The 16,115-nt window shown below is 43.4% G+C and overlaps 1 protein-coding gene across 3 annotated transcripts in view; it reads right to left on the bottom strand.

The window, feature by feature from the left end:
* Positions 1 to 16,115, bottom strand: part of klhl5 (kelch-like family member 5) — a 73,036-nt gene that overhangs the window by 39,465 nt on the left and 17,456 nt on the right. The window contains exon 1 of one of the 3 annotated variants that reach the window (XM_050045081.1): positions 1,870 to 3,128. The exons of the other annotated variants lie outside the window; for them this stretch is intronic. Within the exon in view, the coding sequence (XP_049901038.1) occupies positions 1,870 to 2,468 (599 nt within the window). The 5' untranslated portion in view covers positions 2,469 to 3,128. Of the gene's footprint in view, positions 1 to 1,869; positions 3,129 to 16,115 lie in introns of those variants that run through there. 3 annotated transcript variants of the gene reach the window in all.

Here is a 16,115-nt window from a genome sequence, read left to right as displayed (position 1 = left end):
TGAATTGCATACAGAAAGACACACACACACAAATCACAAAACACACATGCACAGAGCTGCACATATATGCTGCAGAAACTAACCTCTGTGTTGGTATGGCAACTATAACATGTGCAAGGACATGGCTACATCCATTCACAATACATACTCAAATTCAGTTCAGGTTCACATCATAATTTTGCCTTTGCTTATGCTAATGATGCTGGTAGGTGTGTGTGTGTGTGTGTGTGTGTGTGTGTGTGTGTGCATTACTATTAAGTACAAGTAATTTTCTATGTAAGTGCCGCCAGACTCCCATCATCACTGAAGATATGACATCAAGCCTTGCATAACAATAGATATTTTTAAAAGCATATATCTCTCTCTGTCTCTTTCTTTCTCTCTCTCACAGACAATCATACACATTTGCGGTGAAAACAAATGGGGTGTAGAATAAAAGCGTATCAGACAATTGATTTAAAAGAAAATACATCAGCTCTTGCTCCCACTGAAAGCTGTTTTAAAGTGTGTGTGTGTCCTATGAATCATGTATATTTTCTGATGTGTGCCTTGGGAACACCGAGTATGATAGGAGGCTTTCAGATGCATCATTATGGCTGTATAGTAAACACACGCGCATAAACAGACACACACACGCACACTCACTGTCTGTTTTTCCTCCCTTTACTTCATCACATTTACAGCTGCATCATAATAAAAACAGAAACCTGGGAGAGGAGCTATGATGCTCTAATTGCTTTGTTTTGCTGTCTCCATAGCAACTTCTAATTAAACCCTTTTTTCACACCACAACGGCTGGACAGCCACACCAATGCAACATGCACTCCATCATGCATGTGCACACAAACATGCAGAGCACTGAGGATTGGGAGTACAACCTAAAAGAGAATCAGTCACTGAAGACAAAACAATATAAATGTCAAGTGCAGTATGTTGCTGTATGCAGAGCTCAGCCCCTGAGTCATTTTGTTAATTTGACTCAGAATATTCCATATTCATGTCCGTGTCTTTACACAGAGGCTGGTTGGTGGAGCCTCATTAGGTGGTTGAGGGGAGAAATCAGAGGACCACATGCTGTCCCAAAGGTACTCAGCCATCATTTTCTCTCTCCCCCTCCCCATCTATCTTTATGTAATGAGTGGTCCTCCACTGCTGCACTGTCTGTCCTCCCTCTTGCTTAGTTAATCTCCCATTTACTTTTTCTATATAGCATAGGTGTAGATTTGGGGTTGGGGGTTGGGGGTGGGAGAGATGCAGGGGACATGCCCCTCTCAATGTTTAGAACGTGTGCATTTGCCTCCTCCCCCCAAATAAAAACAATAAAGTGGCAGAGGTCTTTTATTTTGACAAAATTAAAGACATCCACAACATAAATTCATGCAGAAAATGCACAAATTTTTATGTATTAAAATTCACCAGAATGCAGGAGATTATGTGTTTGATGCTCAGAATGTTCTGGCAGAGGACCCCTATACCCTCTGTTTCATGTGTGTGCCCCCCCAAAAAAAGGAACCTACGCCCATGCTAAATAGCCTATTCACTGGAAACATATTCATAGTTTCCACCTGCCAGTAATGGTGAATATGATGACAGCAACGTGACGTACTGTCAGTTAACTAGAACAGGGTGGTTAGCCTCGTTACTGTTTACATCATGATAAGGCAGAATGATTCAAAACACTCCTTTCCTTTTCTGTAAGTGTGAAAGCTAACTCAGCCGGTGAGCAACCTCTTCACTTGCTACACACTAACTTTTTAGTTAGTGTGTGTGTGTTATGTGAATTTCACTGGCTTTATTCTGTACAAATTTTGCCCTGTAACTTTAGTTTTAGCAACAAGGTCCCGACACAGACAGACCTCCGCCTCCTACCTGCAGGAGCTGGAGTCTGTTTCCGGGTGGTTGTTGTCCTCGGTGCCCGACGCTGCCGGTGCCACCGCCTCCTCCTCAGCCCCGACATGCGCGGGTGGCTCGGGTACCAGCTGGGGTACCGGGGCCTCGCTGGGGGGCTCCATGCTCGTCGCCGGACGGGAACGACGATGAGGCGGCGGGGATACCCACGACAGCGCCGCGGCGGGGCTCCTACACTCTGGCTGGCTGAAGGAGCGGGGGCAGGAGCTCCCCGTCGCTCCAACTGCCGCTCCTCCCGGTCCGCCCCGACTCCCCGGCGGATCAACAAACTTTCTGTTGGTGCTGTTACACAGGTTAGACCCGGCGCTGCCGCTGGCCACCAGCCCGCTGTGACCCCCGGCGCTGGGGTTTGCGCTGGCTGAATTCGAGTTGCTACAGCCGCTAACTGAAGGTCCGTCTCCGGAGCTGCCACCCGCTCTCCTCCCAGCGAAGTAGTCTCCGAGCGGCGGGGAGTGAGGGGGAGGGACCGCGGGGTGACCGAACCACCTCCATCGGATCCTGAGGATCTGCTTCACATCGAACTCCTTCCGCGAGGAAGAGCCCGAACCGCTACTCGACATTCCAGGGCTCGACACGAGGAAATGGCGGGGGAGAGCCCGTGCCGCTCTGCCGTTAAAGCTGTACACGGTACTGTACGCGCGTCTCTCCTGGCAACCGCACGCCCGTTAACCGCGACTGGATGTAGTGAGCGGAGTATAGCGGAGTATATGGACAGAGAGAGAGAGGGAGAGAGAGAGAAGAGAGAGAGAAAGAGGGAGGTCTACACAGAGTTTTAACGCCAGTGCCAAAGCTTTTTCATGAACAAACCAAACCACAAACATTTGCCACAAGGACAAATTAATGTCACATTTCTGCCAGCGCAGCCCACAGGCATTTAGTAGCAGAGAGGAATGATCATTATTGTTATTATCATCATCATCATCATCATCATTCAACAAGCCAGGCAATCAATCAATAGTACGCTACTCAAGAGTAGATGGAACCCAGAAGTCAGTCTGTTTGGAAAGAGTACACAGTCTTAAGTGCAAGAGATTTCTTTTTGTGTGAGGGTCAGTATCTTTAAAATGTCAGAAAATAGTTTCAAATTCCTGAAGTCCATCCTCATATTCCATTTCCTCTAACAGTCCATAAAGTCAAAGTTGTTAAATTTGCTGTAAATATAACCAATGAGTGTTCGTATTTTTGCCTGAAAAATGATGATCAATCATAAATATTACAAATAAATCTTTTGAAACGCATTTATTATCTCAACTTTATCGCCAACTATGCTGATAATTGTTTGATTGCCGTGTTAGCTTATTTTTCCAAGCACAGCCTCACACAAACATTCTCTGGTTCCAGCCTCTCCAGTGTAAGGAGCTTTTCTCTCTCTTATAGCCTACCATTATAAATAGAGTGTCTTTGGTTTTTGGATCCTCAGTCTGAACAGAACAAGACATTGTTTTTAAAATATAACCAACATTATTATTGATTAATCAAAATAATCAACAAAGGCAATGATCACCAGTTGCAGCGTTAGCTGTAGTACTTGCATACAGGGACATTAACTTGCACACACAGTCATGTGAGGTTTGAGTTTGGGTTGTATTAGGCTTGTAGCAGTTTTGATTAAGGTTACAGTTCTGGGGAATGAATAAATGCATTTTTCCTATAAAAACATATCTTTGTGACTGTGTGTGCATGCATATAAAGTGCATGGAGGTTTGTGAGGCTGCAGCAATCATTACACGTTAATCAAAGACTCTGAAATGTAATGAGGCAGTGGACACATCCTCTTTATCATCTTCATTTCCACCCTGTCTGGCTGTCTTCACTCACTCCTCCCAACACCTTTCTCTCTGTGAGACTCCATCTCTGTCTTATTGCCTCCTAACAATCACGCTGTGTTTAGAAACCCGTCTGCAATAAGCTGACGTGCCGATTTTGTTGTTGGAGCAGATATTGAAAACAGAAAATAGCCGGCATTGCTTCGAAATCACCACAGTGGGGGACCTGAGTGTCCTTGAAAATGAAATTGCATGTGCACACAAGCACAGACACACCTCATTCCCCTCTCCCTGTTTCTCCACAAACCATTTGCTCTTCTCCACCCATCACAACACTTCCTTCCTGTCTACCTTTCCTTCTCCTCCCTCTCCTCCCTCCATCTGCAATGCAGCAGCTATTCATAGACAGTAATGATCAGTGGGAGCGGGTCCTGTGGGAGCCATCCTCATCCAGAAGCCCGGGGCACCCAGCAGCAGACCAGCCAGCCAGAGCCTTCCTCACCTTCCTCAGTAAGCCCAGGACGACCACAGGATGTGCCGGAGCCACGGAGCCGGAACACAGTGTGTTCTGGATGGAGTCCCACCAACAGGAGGGGAGGGATGCTTTAGGAGCCCCACTCCAGCAAAAATCAATAAGTCAAACAGCCGGGGTCAGTTTGTGAATTACACAGATGGGAGATGTGTTAGTCATAAATTGGCCCTGAAGACTAACAGCCGGGCCCAGAGACTCCTTTTATTCCATGACTAAATGACTGAACTGAGCAGATGAATACAGACAATTTAGCTTTTACCGCTTTTGTTTGCCAGATTCTGAGAAACACAGTGCTTTTCTTCACTTTCAGGATGTACTGACAACTTAGTGCCGGACCACCCTGCTGCTCTATCTGATCAATACTACGAGTCAATACACACACAAGCCGAGTCTGCAAGAAGGCAAGGAAACAAGCAGCAGTATCATTAAGGCAAAGAAATAACGAGGTCAGAGCAGAGGAGTCAGGAACAAGATTTCACATATCTAGCTGTTTGGGTTATTTTTTTTCGTTTAAACACCAACTGATTGGATGGAACAAACTTTATTATTTCCAACAAGAGCATGCGCAGTCACTTGCTCTTCTTCCTCCTACGAAGCCTCGAGAAAAAACTCAAAAAAAAACTAAGGACCCAGAGATTAAACCAATGCATTTCTGCAACACTCAGGATGGAAATGCCGTCCTGTTACTGGGGGAGGCTGGGAATGAGGCTCTGAGGGGGAATGAAGCTGAGGAATGACGGGCCATTCAGCTCTGGTCTCCTTCAGTTGGATCTAATCATTGGTCACTTGGCAGGAACCTCCTTGAGCCGCCTACTGTTATTGGTCTCCTGGCTGTGGTAGTCCAAGGCTATCACTCAAAACTCTCCGGCACAGCTTTGCGGCTCTACAGCACTCTGAACACACACACACACACACATAAACACAGACACACACCCAAGGAAACGACACCATGAAATCCCATTCACACCCTCTTCACACTCCATAATCATCCTGTTTATGTGCATTCACACATGCAAGCATGCATGCACACAAGCACACATACACACATACGAATATGGCATGCAATCCCATTTATGCATGCTTTGTGCTCTATAAGCCTTCAACTACACACTCACACAAATACGCAGCCAAATAAAAACAGGTAGCAGTCATCTGGGGAGAGCTGTCGTAAAAACATTTTATGGGGCCAGAAAGTGAAACATTATCTGTCTGGCCCGTCTGTGATGATCAGCTCATCTCTCATGACTGATGTTCATCCTCCAATGGCCTTCTTCCAATCTCTCTGTGTGTATTTCTGTCTTTTCCTTTCCTCTCTTTTCCTCCTTTGTCTTCTTTACCTTACCTACAGTGTGCTGACTTTTGAAACCTTTTTCTCCTTCCTTTCCTCCCCACCCGCACTCTCCCATTTTCTCCCCAATCTCCTTCCCAACTTCAATTTCCTGCTCCCCATCCCAGCTTTTATACTGTGACAGTGACACACAAGGGAATGTGTGTGTTTGTGTGTATATGTAATGGTGGGACTGTGGCTGTGATTCCCTGAGGTGGAGACCTGCAGGAACGAGCCATTGCTCTATATAGCCTCGCAGGCATACACACATCATGACTAGTGTGCAAACCAATGCATATGCCCACACAAACACCTACTCTCTCTCTCTCTCTCTCTCTCTCTCTCTCTCTCTCACACACACACACACACACACACACACACACACCGCTCTGAAAATTATGAGCCATATATCCACTATAGATTCTGCATACAGACAAAAACACAAGGACACTCTTTCATTCAAGTCACGGCCCCCACATCACACACAGACAAACACACATACACACGCGTGCTTAGACACATGCTTATTTCCGTTGTGTAATCGCAGTGTTGGTTGGTACTGTTGCTGCAGGCAAGTCCGTCCTTGAGACTCAGAGCAGGCTCAGACTGGCCAAGCAAATAATTACCTCTCCACATCGACACGCCAGCTCCTCCCAACATATGAATGAGAAGGAGGGAGTGTGTGTGTGTGTGTGTGTGATTGCAACTGAATTGATCTTGAGGCACAATATTCAATGTTATTGAACAGAAAATTAATTTCACACAGGAAAGGAGGCTTGCAGGGTGGAAGGAGACCCAAGGTTTAAGAATGTGTTCTTATGTGTGTTTGTGTGTTTCCTTGTACTGTATGTCTATCATTGTGAGGACCAGGTTGAGTTTAAGACCTTGGCAGTGAGGACAATTTTTTGATAATAGGACATTTTCAGCGGGATCTTGGTAAGGGAGTTTGGTTAACATCTGGTTTTGAGGTCATGGTTAGAATTAGGTTTAGGTTCAGTTTAGGGTAAGGACTGGGGTTAGGCATTTATTTGTGATGTTTAACTCTCTGATAACAACACTTACGATGGACGGACAGGTAAAAAGAGAATCAAATCCAAAGCAGCACAATCAGAGATGCTCTTTTTTATTCCATGCATTTTTCTTCCTTAACCTGGTGCCCACATCACCCACGATGCAACTCAACAGTCAACAGTTTTGGTGCGTTCCATTTGCGCTGAGAAGTTGAAATTTATGAGTTCCCAGTAATTTAAAATGAACACCCCCGAAGACGGATCTATGACTCAGGCAGTTGGAGAACCTCACCAGCCCCAACCTCTAGCTTTATTAGCACTTCTGTCTTATGTGCGTCTTATTAAAACAGTCATAAACACAGTACTGTTTTGCATCTATCTGTGGATATGCTGCTATGGTGTGTGTGTATGCGCAAAATGCAACATAATGTGTAGTTATCAACTGGTACTGCCAACAACATCTTGGTTTTTTGACTTCTTGTACTGGGTGTGATGTCATTCCCAGCTCCAACTTTTGAGGTAATGTTAAATGGAACACAGCACCGGTATGGAGATTCGAGTGTGTTATGCCAGTAGCAGCTGTGGCCTTGAGCCACTGGCCTCAACAGTGGTAAGAGTGCTATAAGAGTATACTGTTAATTTACTGTTTATCATTTGTGGTTCATTAAAACAGTTGTACACACAATACTGTTCAATTTCTATTTGTGGACATGTTGCTATGGTGTTTGTATGTGCAAAATGCAGCATAATACGTTATCAACTCTTATTGATAAGAATAGCTGGCCTGGCTGGAACTGGTATTTCTACATCTTGGTTTTGTACTGGAGATTCAGTGTGTTATGCTAGCAACAGTGAATGTAGCCTTGAGCCACCGGCCTAAAGCAAAGATGAGGAGTAGCCTACAGAGGTCTGGTGAGCTCACTTCTTTTTCACTCCACACCAACAGTTACTTTATTTTCAAACTTGTAGTCTTCAGACTGAGCAGACACTTAAGTGACATTACTTGAGGCAGTTTTGCTGATTTTACGCAGCTCCTACTGGAGCTACAAAAGGCTCAATAAAACCTTCTTCACGCTTACAGTAGCGATCCCAGACATGAAAAGAGACTTTGGTGCATAAAATCAATGTTCTCGTTTAAGGTTAAGGCTAGGGAATAGTCTATGTTAATGAGAGTCCTCACAAGTATAGAAATGCTGTATGTGTGTGTGTCTAGTGTGGATAAAACACAGACCACCTTCAGCTGGTAATTTTCCTCTTATCCTCCATCACACCAGTCAATAGAAGAACCACACAGATCAAGGATGCATTCTCTGTGGTCTTTGTGTGTGTGTGTGTGTGTGTGTGTGTGTGTGTGTGTGTGTGTGTGTGTGTGTGTGTGTGTTGGGCTCTATCTGCATTCAGGGATTGTGTGTTTTAGCTCCAGATGGACTATGTTGTCCCAGTTTCCCAAGAAGTAACTAATAGAAGAGATGAAAGAATGAAAGAAACTCAACATCAGTCCATCAGCAAATTTTAGATTCCTCACTTTGCTGCTCCTCCCCCACCCTCCTTTTTTTCATCACATTCGTGTGTCATCAGACAGAAAACTATGCAGTAAAGTTCACGACGAGGATTCAATCTCGCCACAATCAGACGGAACTGCGCCTCAGCTCGATGATCAGTGGAGCGGCTGATCCGTTTCTTTAATGCATGCTTTTCTTTTGTGCTTCTCTTTTGGTCACATCCTGTAATAACCTCCTCTGTCCATTTACTAATTTCCTCCTCCACTTCTCTCCCATCCATTACCCTTGTTCTCTCGTTTCTTCTGCTATCCTCCCCCCTTCAAGAGACGCATCTACTGTGTGAGAAAGACCTGCGTTAATTAGGTGTGTCTCGTGTGTGCGACTAGAAAAGGGTTTTGAGCGCAGATATGGAAGATTGTAATGAGTGGGAGGAAACGCAAGAAAGAAAGACAGACAGAGAATGAAGCGGAGAGTAGGAAAATCAAAGCCCGTGTGATCCCAGAGATGGGAGCAGAGCGGCCAAGGATCAAAACACCCAAACTGCCCACAATTACATCTATGCCTTGCCCTGACAGAGGAAGGCACATGCACACTTTCTATCTGATCTCATATTGGAGCAGAAACCTTCCATCTTGCTCGCTCTGCACTGAGACTTTGACACACTTTTACTGCCATGTTTTATTCAACACAAATGCAGAGAGAAAAAGATGTTATTGAGTGTGTATGTGTGTGTGTGTGTGTGTGTGTGTGTGTGTGTGTGTGTAGTTAAAAATATGTGTGTTGTATGGAAAGCATTTTGCTATGAGGTCTGGGAGGCAGAGAAAGCACACACAGAAACATACACTCTCATATGCACACAAAGCTTTTTGGACTGCCCAAGTGTGAACCAAACTGTCCAATTACTTTGATCCATGCCTGTTGCTGTGGGAAAAGAAAATAGTTTCTCCCTTTTTGCCTTAAAGCACATCACCTGGGTACACACATACACACACACACTCAAATACAACATAATGGCTATGGTCTGGCTTGCTAGCTCTGCTTCCTCTAATTGCCCGAATGGAGAAAAGCAGGGAGGGAGAATGGAGGATGCAAACTGACAAATTTAACCACATTTGTCGAGCTGTGCATCTGTTTAGCAACCCCAGAGCATGAAGAGGAGGATGATGATGGGAGCAGCAGCAGCTGAAAAGCAATGGCTTCTGGCTCTCATCCAGTCTAATCAGACTCCTTGTTATATCAGCTCCCGCCCAAACACACACCCCCACATACACATCTTTTGTGAGCAGAGGCAGCTGTTGATCTGACAGAGCCTGACATTTGGCCTTGTTGTGCGCACCTGTTCAACTCTGACATTTAATTCTGCCGCTGCAGGACAAACGGAAGTTTACGAGCAGATGTTATGAGATTATATGACCCCCGACAAATCACACCGCGCCCGCCAGCAGCAGCGGCAGCAGCAAATAGAACAATGGCTATCTGAGCCAATCCAACAATATCTATGCAGCATGAAGACCATGCTCAAACGTCCTATTCGTGTTGATTCCCAAAATACAAAGTACAAATTTGGATGGTGTACTGCCAAAGAAAAAATATCCTTGTTGTCATGATTACAATCCAACTCAAATGTAGCAGCAAGGCTTCTCACTGGTACCAAGAGGAGAGAAGCAATATCCCCTGTACCTTCATCTTTTACCAGTGAAATATTGAATTGATTTTAATATTCTGAGGCACTCGAAAGGGTAATTATAGTGTAGGTAGGCTTTTAGCATCTCATGGCTATTTAGTGGTAGTAGCTGTTAAGAACAAGCACTTTTTAGCAATTAAGGCCTTCATCAAGGCAAGTGCCCTTGTACCCCTGCCCTATTGACTATTGAAGGCCTAATGGCTGAAATGCGTGGGCATGTTTTTAACTGCTGCTATGACTAAATAGCCATGAGATATTAAAAACTTTTGAAATTTTTACCCTCATGAGTCCCTCAGATTTCTCAAACAATTTTTTAACCACTTGGATCCCCACACTAAAGAGCACCAGAGGGACACCTATTCACACCCAAGCAGCACTCCCTGCTTACTGTTTTGTGACCGATTTTAAAGCGTTGTGTTGCTTACATCTCTAATTTCCTGAACTAGTCCACCTTAAACTTCTGATCAGTTCCTTTTCGCCATTCCAGCTCCCCACTCAGAGATGATCAAGCCTTTTTTTCTTTGCTGGAACAGTTCACCCGTCACTGTCAGGTCTTCTCCATTTATTGCAATTTTTTCGTTCCCATCATCAGACCTATCCTTTTTACTTTTGCCGTCATCATAATTTCACTTCACACTTAACATAACTCACTTACTCAGTTTTATTTTGATTACTAGATGTTTTTATTTTTCAGCACTTTGGTCAGCATGCGTTTTTAGTGACTGTGTGCTCCTTGAACACATTCACTTGACTTGATTAAGCCTCTACTTGGGGGCATCATACAGCATAACTGCTAAAACAGTTGCCTTTTGACACATTTTTGAGACAAAGAGCAACGTTTGCATTAATTTCAAGTTGTGCTTTTTGTTGCCTGAATGAATGTAAGTCCAATATTTATTTCAATCTGGCAAGTTCTTGGTGATCAAGTCCATGTCGAGTTGCAAGTCGAATCAGACTCTAGTCCTGTGACTCATTTCCACATCTCTGATGTATAGTAGGTTTATCAGTACAAACAACCCCTTTCACATCAGGCGTAGTCATTCGATCTATTGTTAAATACCAAAGTCATATCCAGGAGAAGAGAAAGTCATAAGATTAAGGTAGCTGCCACCAGCACAAAGAGAAGGTGCAATTACAGTGTATTTTATGGAACAGCGGTGTGGAGTTATGCTAAGTAGGTGCTGGTAGATTCAAAGGCTCAACAGATAAAAAAAAAAAAAAAGTACACTAATAACCAACCCACTTATTTTCAGTAGTGGGAACATCTCGCAGCAAGAATCCCATATTTACATAAATTACACCTCTGTGTGCAAAATGACACAAACGATCACTAATCCTCCTGTTTGTGTGGTGTGTGTGTGCGTGTGTGTGTGTGTGTGTATCTTCAAATGTGTGCTTGCGCATACATGCACAGATCGGGTTGTTTGCCGCCGCTAAAATCGCTGAGGCATGAAGTTTGCAGCTGCACACAACAGGAGATAATACACATCCTGAATTATTGATGGACATGAAAACAACTCTCCTCTCTACTATTTTTCTCTGTCGGTAACTGTCTCTCTTCCTCTCTCTCTTCCTTTCTCTTCGCCCTCAACCATTTGGCAGTTTAACAGCTCCCTAATGACAGCAACACTCAACTGGTCTCTCTTTGGTTTAGTTTGCAAGCACATACACTTACTATAAACACACACACACCAGCAAATAGTCTCTATTCACAGGTAAAAAACAGGTGTGTGTGTTTGCTCTTGCATAATGCACTCAGGTCTCTTTGCAGGCCAGGTGGCAGGTGGAGGAGAGCAAAGTGCTCGCTGTGCAATTCATCAGCATTATACCTCTCTGTGTCACGCCTTCCTATCTGTCCCTAATGCTCAGTAGCTCTCTTTTCCATTTCCCTACTGACATTCTTTCTCCATTTCTGTCCATCTCCACAAACCACATTTGTCTCCGTGTTATTTTCCCTTTCTGCTTCTTCGCCCCACGCTGCAGTGCCTTCTTATCCTGTTCACTCTCCTCCTAAATGGGCTGAGTGTTGAGGGAGGAGAGGAAGTAAACACGAGGGAGAGAGAGAGAGATGGAAAGAGAGAGGGAGCATTTATGGCCAAATAAAGAGCAGACCTTAATAATTTACTCTGCCATGCTGCCACAAGCCAATCAGAGCCCATCGCTCCCACAGAAATGAGAGAAAGAGTCACAAGTAGTTAGAGAGACAGAGGGGAAAAGACACAGAGGGATGTTGGTCCCTCGATACTGTGAAAGAGTATTTGAGGTAATGTGCTGGTCAAACAGCTTTGAAACATTTACTGTGGAATGTGAAGAAGCTGAGGCATCCGTTAAAGTGAAATATAAAAGAATCTTTCAAATTAAATTTAATGCCACATATCAGAGCTCCGTGGCAAACCAGCCATCCAGTTGATAGATCTTTTTTTTTCTTTATATGTCAGAGTTTCTCAGAATAAAGTACAATATTTATTACATGATGGACCATTTGATTTGAAGGTGAGAGACTTTTCAATGTGCCAGAATATGTTGATCAGGAAGATATTTTATATAGTGACTGAGAGAGCTTAACTCACTGCAACGTAAAGCAGCAGTTACTGATTGTTGTTTTCACAAAGATGGTTTCTGTCATTATAGGTAGTTCATATCACCTGAATGTATGTTCAAGTGTTCGAGTCTCTAATAAGTTTGTTTTTCATTAGTTATTTGATACCATGAAAGAGGATTTGATAACTTGTTTGACAGCTGTGTGTGCCAATCATTCTGCTCGCATTTGATGGTGCTGCCCGTGATTGTGGCATAGGTGTATGGGCGGCAACTTGATGCCATGGAGATTGCTACTGCACTCTGGCTCCAAATAGCGTTACTAGTGTAAGATGGCAGCAGCCCTATCTGGGATATTTTGGCTTCATTTTTGTACAGCAAGAAGAAGGGAAGGCGCATTGTCCTACTTTATATAGCTACAGTCTAAGCCTCGATTCACAGGGTATAGGCTGTGCTTTAGCTGTCAATATTTCAGTGTGTTTTCAGGTCATGAAAGTTAATTGGAACATTTAGGTAACCTGAGAGGCTGTACACATGCTGCGTCTTTAACCACCTGGAAAACATGAGGTCAGGCGCTTGGTGCTACTCTTGTGCCTTTTCTGTGCCAGCTTTCAAGAATGTGGTGGCAGGTTGCATCTGAGGTTGCTAAGCAACCTCAACAAGCACTATATCATAGCCCATTTACCTGAAATCCCAGGTGCAGAACTGATCTCCTTTTAGGTGCTGTTTTGTGAGTGTGTATTAGGCCAAAAATATTGTCTGTTGGACAGGTGTAAAACTCTGGGTAGCCCTACGATAAAATGATCAACTTCTCCATATTTACCACAGACTAATAAGACTAAGACTGAATTTCCCTTTGGGGATGAATAAAGTTATTCTTAATATTTATGGAAGTAGGAAAAGATATCTGCCAGCTGTGATTAATTGTTAATGGTCACATCACATGTGATGCGTGCTGCTGTGTTCCAGAAGTTGAACTCTCAGGGCACAGCTGCGCCTTGAAAAATAGGAGCTTGGGAATGCCTGTGCATCGTTCTAGTGTGGCTCTAGTGTTTGAGTGTGCCTACCACACGTCTACATTCGAAAACAATTACTTTGAGGGCGCAAAAAAACGCAGCACCTGTACGGTCTTTGGTTTACCAAAAGACCCTATAGGAAGTCAGATGTTCAGTTCTTGTGGTGAATACATTTGGTTTTAATAGTTTTAAGCCTGTATTTCACCAGTGAAAAACTAACATTAGCATTAGTGTTATCATAGTCAACCATAGCTGTAAGTGCTAACCAAGCTAGTAGCTAGCATTAAGGTTATTTTTACCCTTTCAGCCAAATATTGTCACTTCTAGTTCCAAAAAACCAAGGCGCTTTGTGGCCAAAATGTCAATTTCGAGGCTTCAAACAAGAGTCCACAAACCAGTGGGTGATGTCACAGTGTCTATGTTCATTATTTCATAGTCTACACTTTACACACAGTCATTTGATCCATTTTAATTTAAGAATAGCAAGTTTTGAAGTTTTAGTTTGCGTTGAGCCCTCTGCCATCATATTTATAGCATTTCTCTCATGACTGCATAGAAACACAGGACAGTTTTATTTCACTTTTATGGCTTTTCTTTTTATTTACATGTATTCCCTATAGCCATGCACTATCCTTAACTATAATGGATACATGCCTCAGCCCAAACCTTAACCTAACCTTAATTTTACCCCAGTGGAGACAGAAACCAATTTGTGCTTAAGGCAGTTTCGAGTGAAACAATTAGACATTAGTGTTCCCCCAATTAGACAAGCCATCCTCAATCACCTGGTAAAACTTCATCCACAAGTGTGACACCCAAACTCACACACACCTGCATGTGCACATACAGAGATCTACTGTATTCTCTGGTCCACTCTGCTCCTGTATGAAAGAAATAGATAGTGCCTAAGAGGCATTTTTAGCCTTTGGATGAGGCAGCGCTCTATCCAGCAAGCTCTTGGATTGGTCGGCCTGACGAAGGTCACCTTACCCCCCCACCAACCATTGATCCATAAACCTATGAGACAACAGAGGAACACAGAGGGAACAGAACAGGGATATACAGAGAGGGAAATCGAATGAGAGAGGTGAAAGAGGAGAATTAAAAGGTGATCTATAAATATTATAACAGCAATCAAAGACGTAGTACAATCCTGGCCACTTCTGTACCTGAATGTCTGCCCAATCTCAAACCAATCACGGCCCACAAGTCACAATCTTAAAGTAATTAGTCAGCCAGTCGACACTCGATCAATTCTGGATCAATCGCTCACTTAGTGTAAATGGCTGAAAGTGATGCCTCAGTGTTTTATGTTGGCCGTTCTGAAGAAGAAAGAAAAAAAAAGAGACAGAGACAGACGAGAAAAGGCACGGCCAGCGTGTGGTGGCCCTCCCCCTCACACTTACAGGATAAGAAATGAGTGTTTCTTTGATAACTAGCCCTTTTACTGCTGTCAGTGTTATCACACCTATATTGCCAGTGTGCCATCCCAACCAAAAAGAAAATTCTGAAAATGCATTATTTGAGGCAAGACTGTCTCTTAAATGCTTTCAGACATTTCAGATTCAAAGAGCAAAGACTTCTTTTTACATATTTTTTTTTTGCAATCACATCCGTCATGCAGAAAAAAATCTCAGCAGACAATAAACTCACTGAATGCAGGAAATCACTGACTGGAAGGAACAGAACAATCTGCAGACTGAGAGGGAAGCAGGGGCGCCAACAAATTAAATGACAAAAGAACTAAATCAAAAAATCTTGTATTTTTAAACTGGGTCTTGTTCACAATTGTGTCCATCTTGACTAATCGTTCAAGCTTAGATCCCATTCGCCACCGCCACTGTGAGGACTTGGAAAACATGGACCTTGGAAAAACAATCCAGAAGCTTTACAAATACAAAAGCAGTTTTACATAAATCATTTCAAATGCCTGAGACCGACTAAAAATGCACAGAAATTAGCCCCCTGAATTACCTATTATTGCAGCGTACTGTGTATGGATCTACAGGGGCATCTTGCCACTAACCAAACAGCTGCCTGTTAATTGGAACACACTAATTTGTTTATATGTGTGAGACTGTGTGTGAGGCTGTCGATGTGCCATGTGTGCGTGCTTGGAAGTAGCAAATGAGATAATGTTTGTTTATATTATTGTCCTCAAAGGAAATTAAAAAAAAAAAGAGTTTGATGGCTGGTTATTCCTTGGAATGAGTCACTCCACTTTTATGGCTGACTCTATTTATTTGGATCAGAGTACAGATGAGGGAAATGAAAAATCAAATGGAGCATTAAAGACAAAGAAAGGCCGCAGAGGACTGTCCAGTAAGACAGCATATTATGGATAGAAAACAGTTTATTTGGGAAGCTTTTGTAAGCTTCACTTTTTGCTCCAACATACTTGTTTAGCATAAACCATAGTTATGCTCATTTTCAGGTTCATACTTGTAATTGGGGTTTTTATTGGAACATGTTTACATGCTTTAATGTTCAAAAACACCTCATTTTTTCTCACATACTACTGTCTGTGCTGGAACACCTGTATCCACCCTCTGTCTGGGACGCTCCATTTTAGTGCCTGTCTCTTTAAGGTCTCCTCCTGAAAAATGCCAGTCTGCCCTGTACCATCAAGACCCCCAGGAAGCATGCCAGATTTTGTGAAGGCCTGCTCAGCCTTGCAGCCAATTTTGCGCAGTGGCCACTTGTGGTACTGCAGCAAAAAAATCTGCTGTGACCCAAAAAGCATTTTCCCCATTGATCACCATTGTACAAGAGATGTCTGTAAAACTGTTTACAGGGCACCTCAAACCGCAAACAAGGTCAATTATGACTCTT

The sequence above is a fragment of the Epinephelus moara genome, chromosome 5, assembly GCF_006386435.1.
Source record: "Epinephelus moara isolate mb chromosome 5, YSFRI_EMoa_1.0, whole genome shotgun sequence".
In the NCBI taxonomy this organism is placed as follows: domain Eukaryota; kingdom Metazoa; phylum Chordata; class Actinopteri; order Perciformes; family Serranidae; genus Epinephelus; species Epinephelus moara.
Note: the sequence above shows the minus strand (reverse complement) of the source record. Positions and strands in the feature narration are given on the sequence as shown.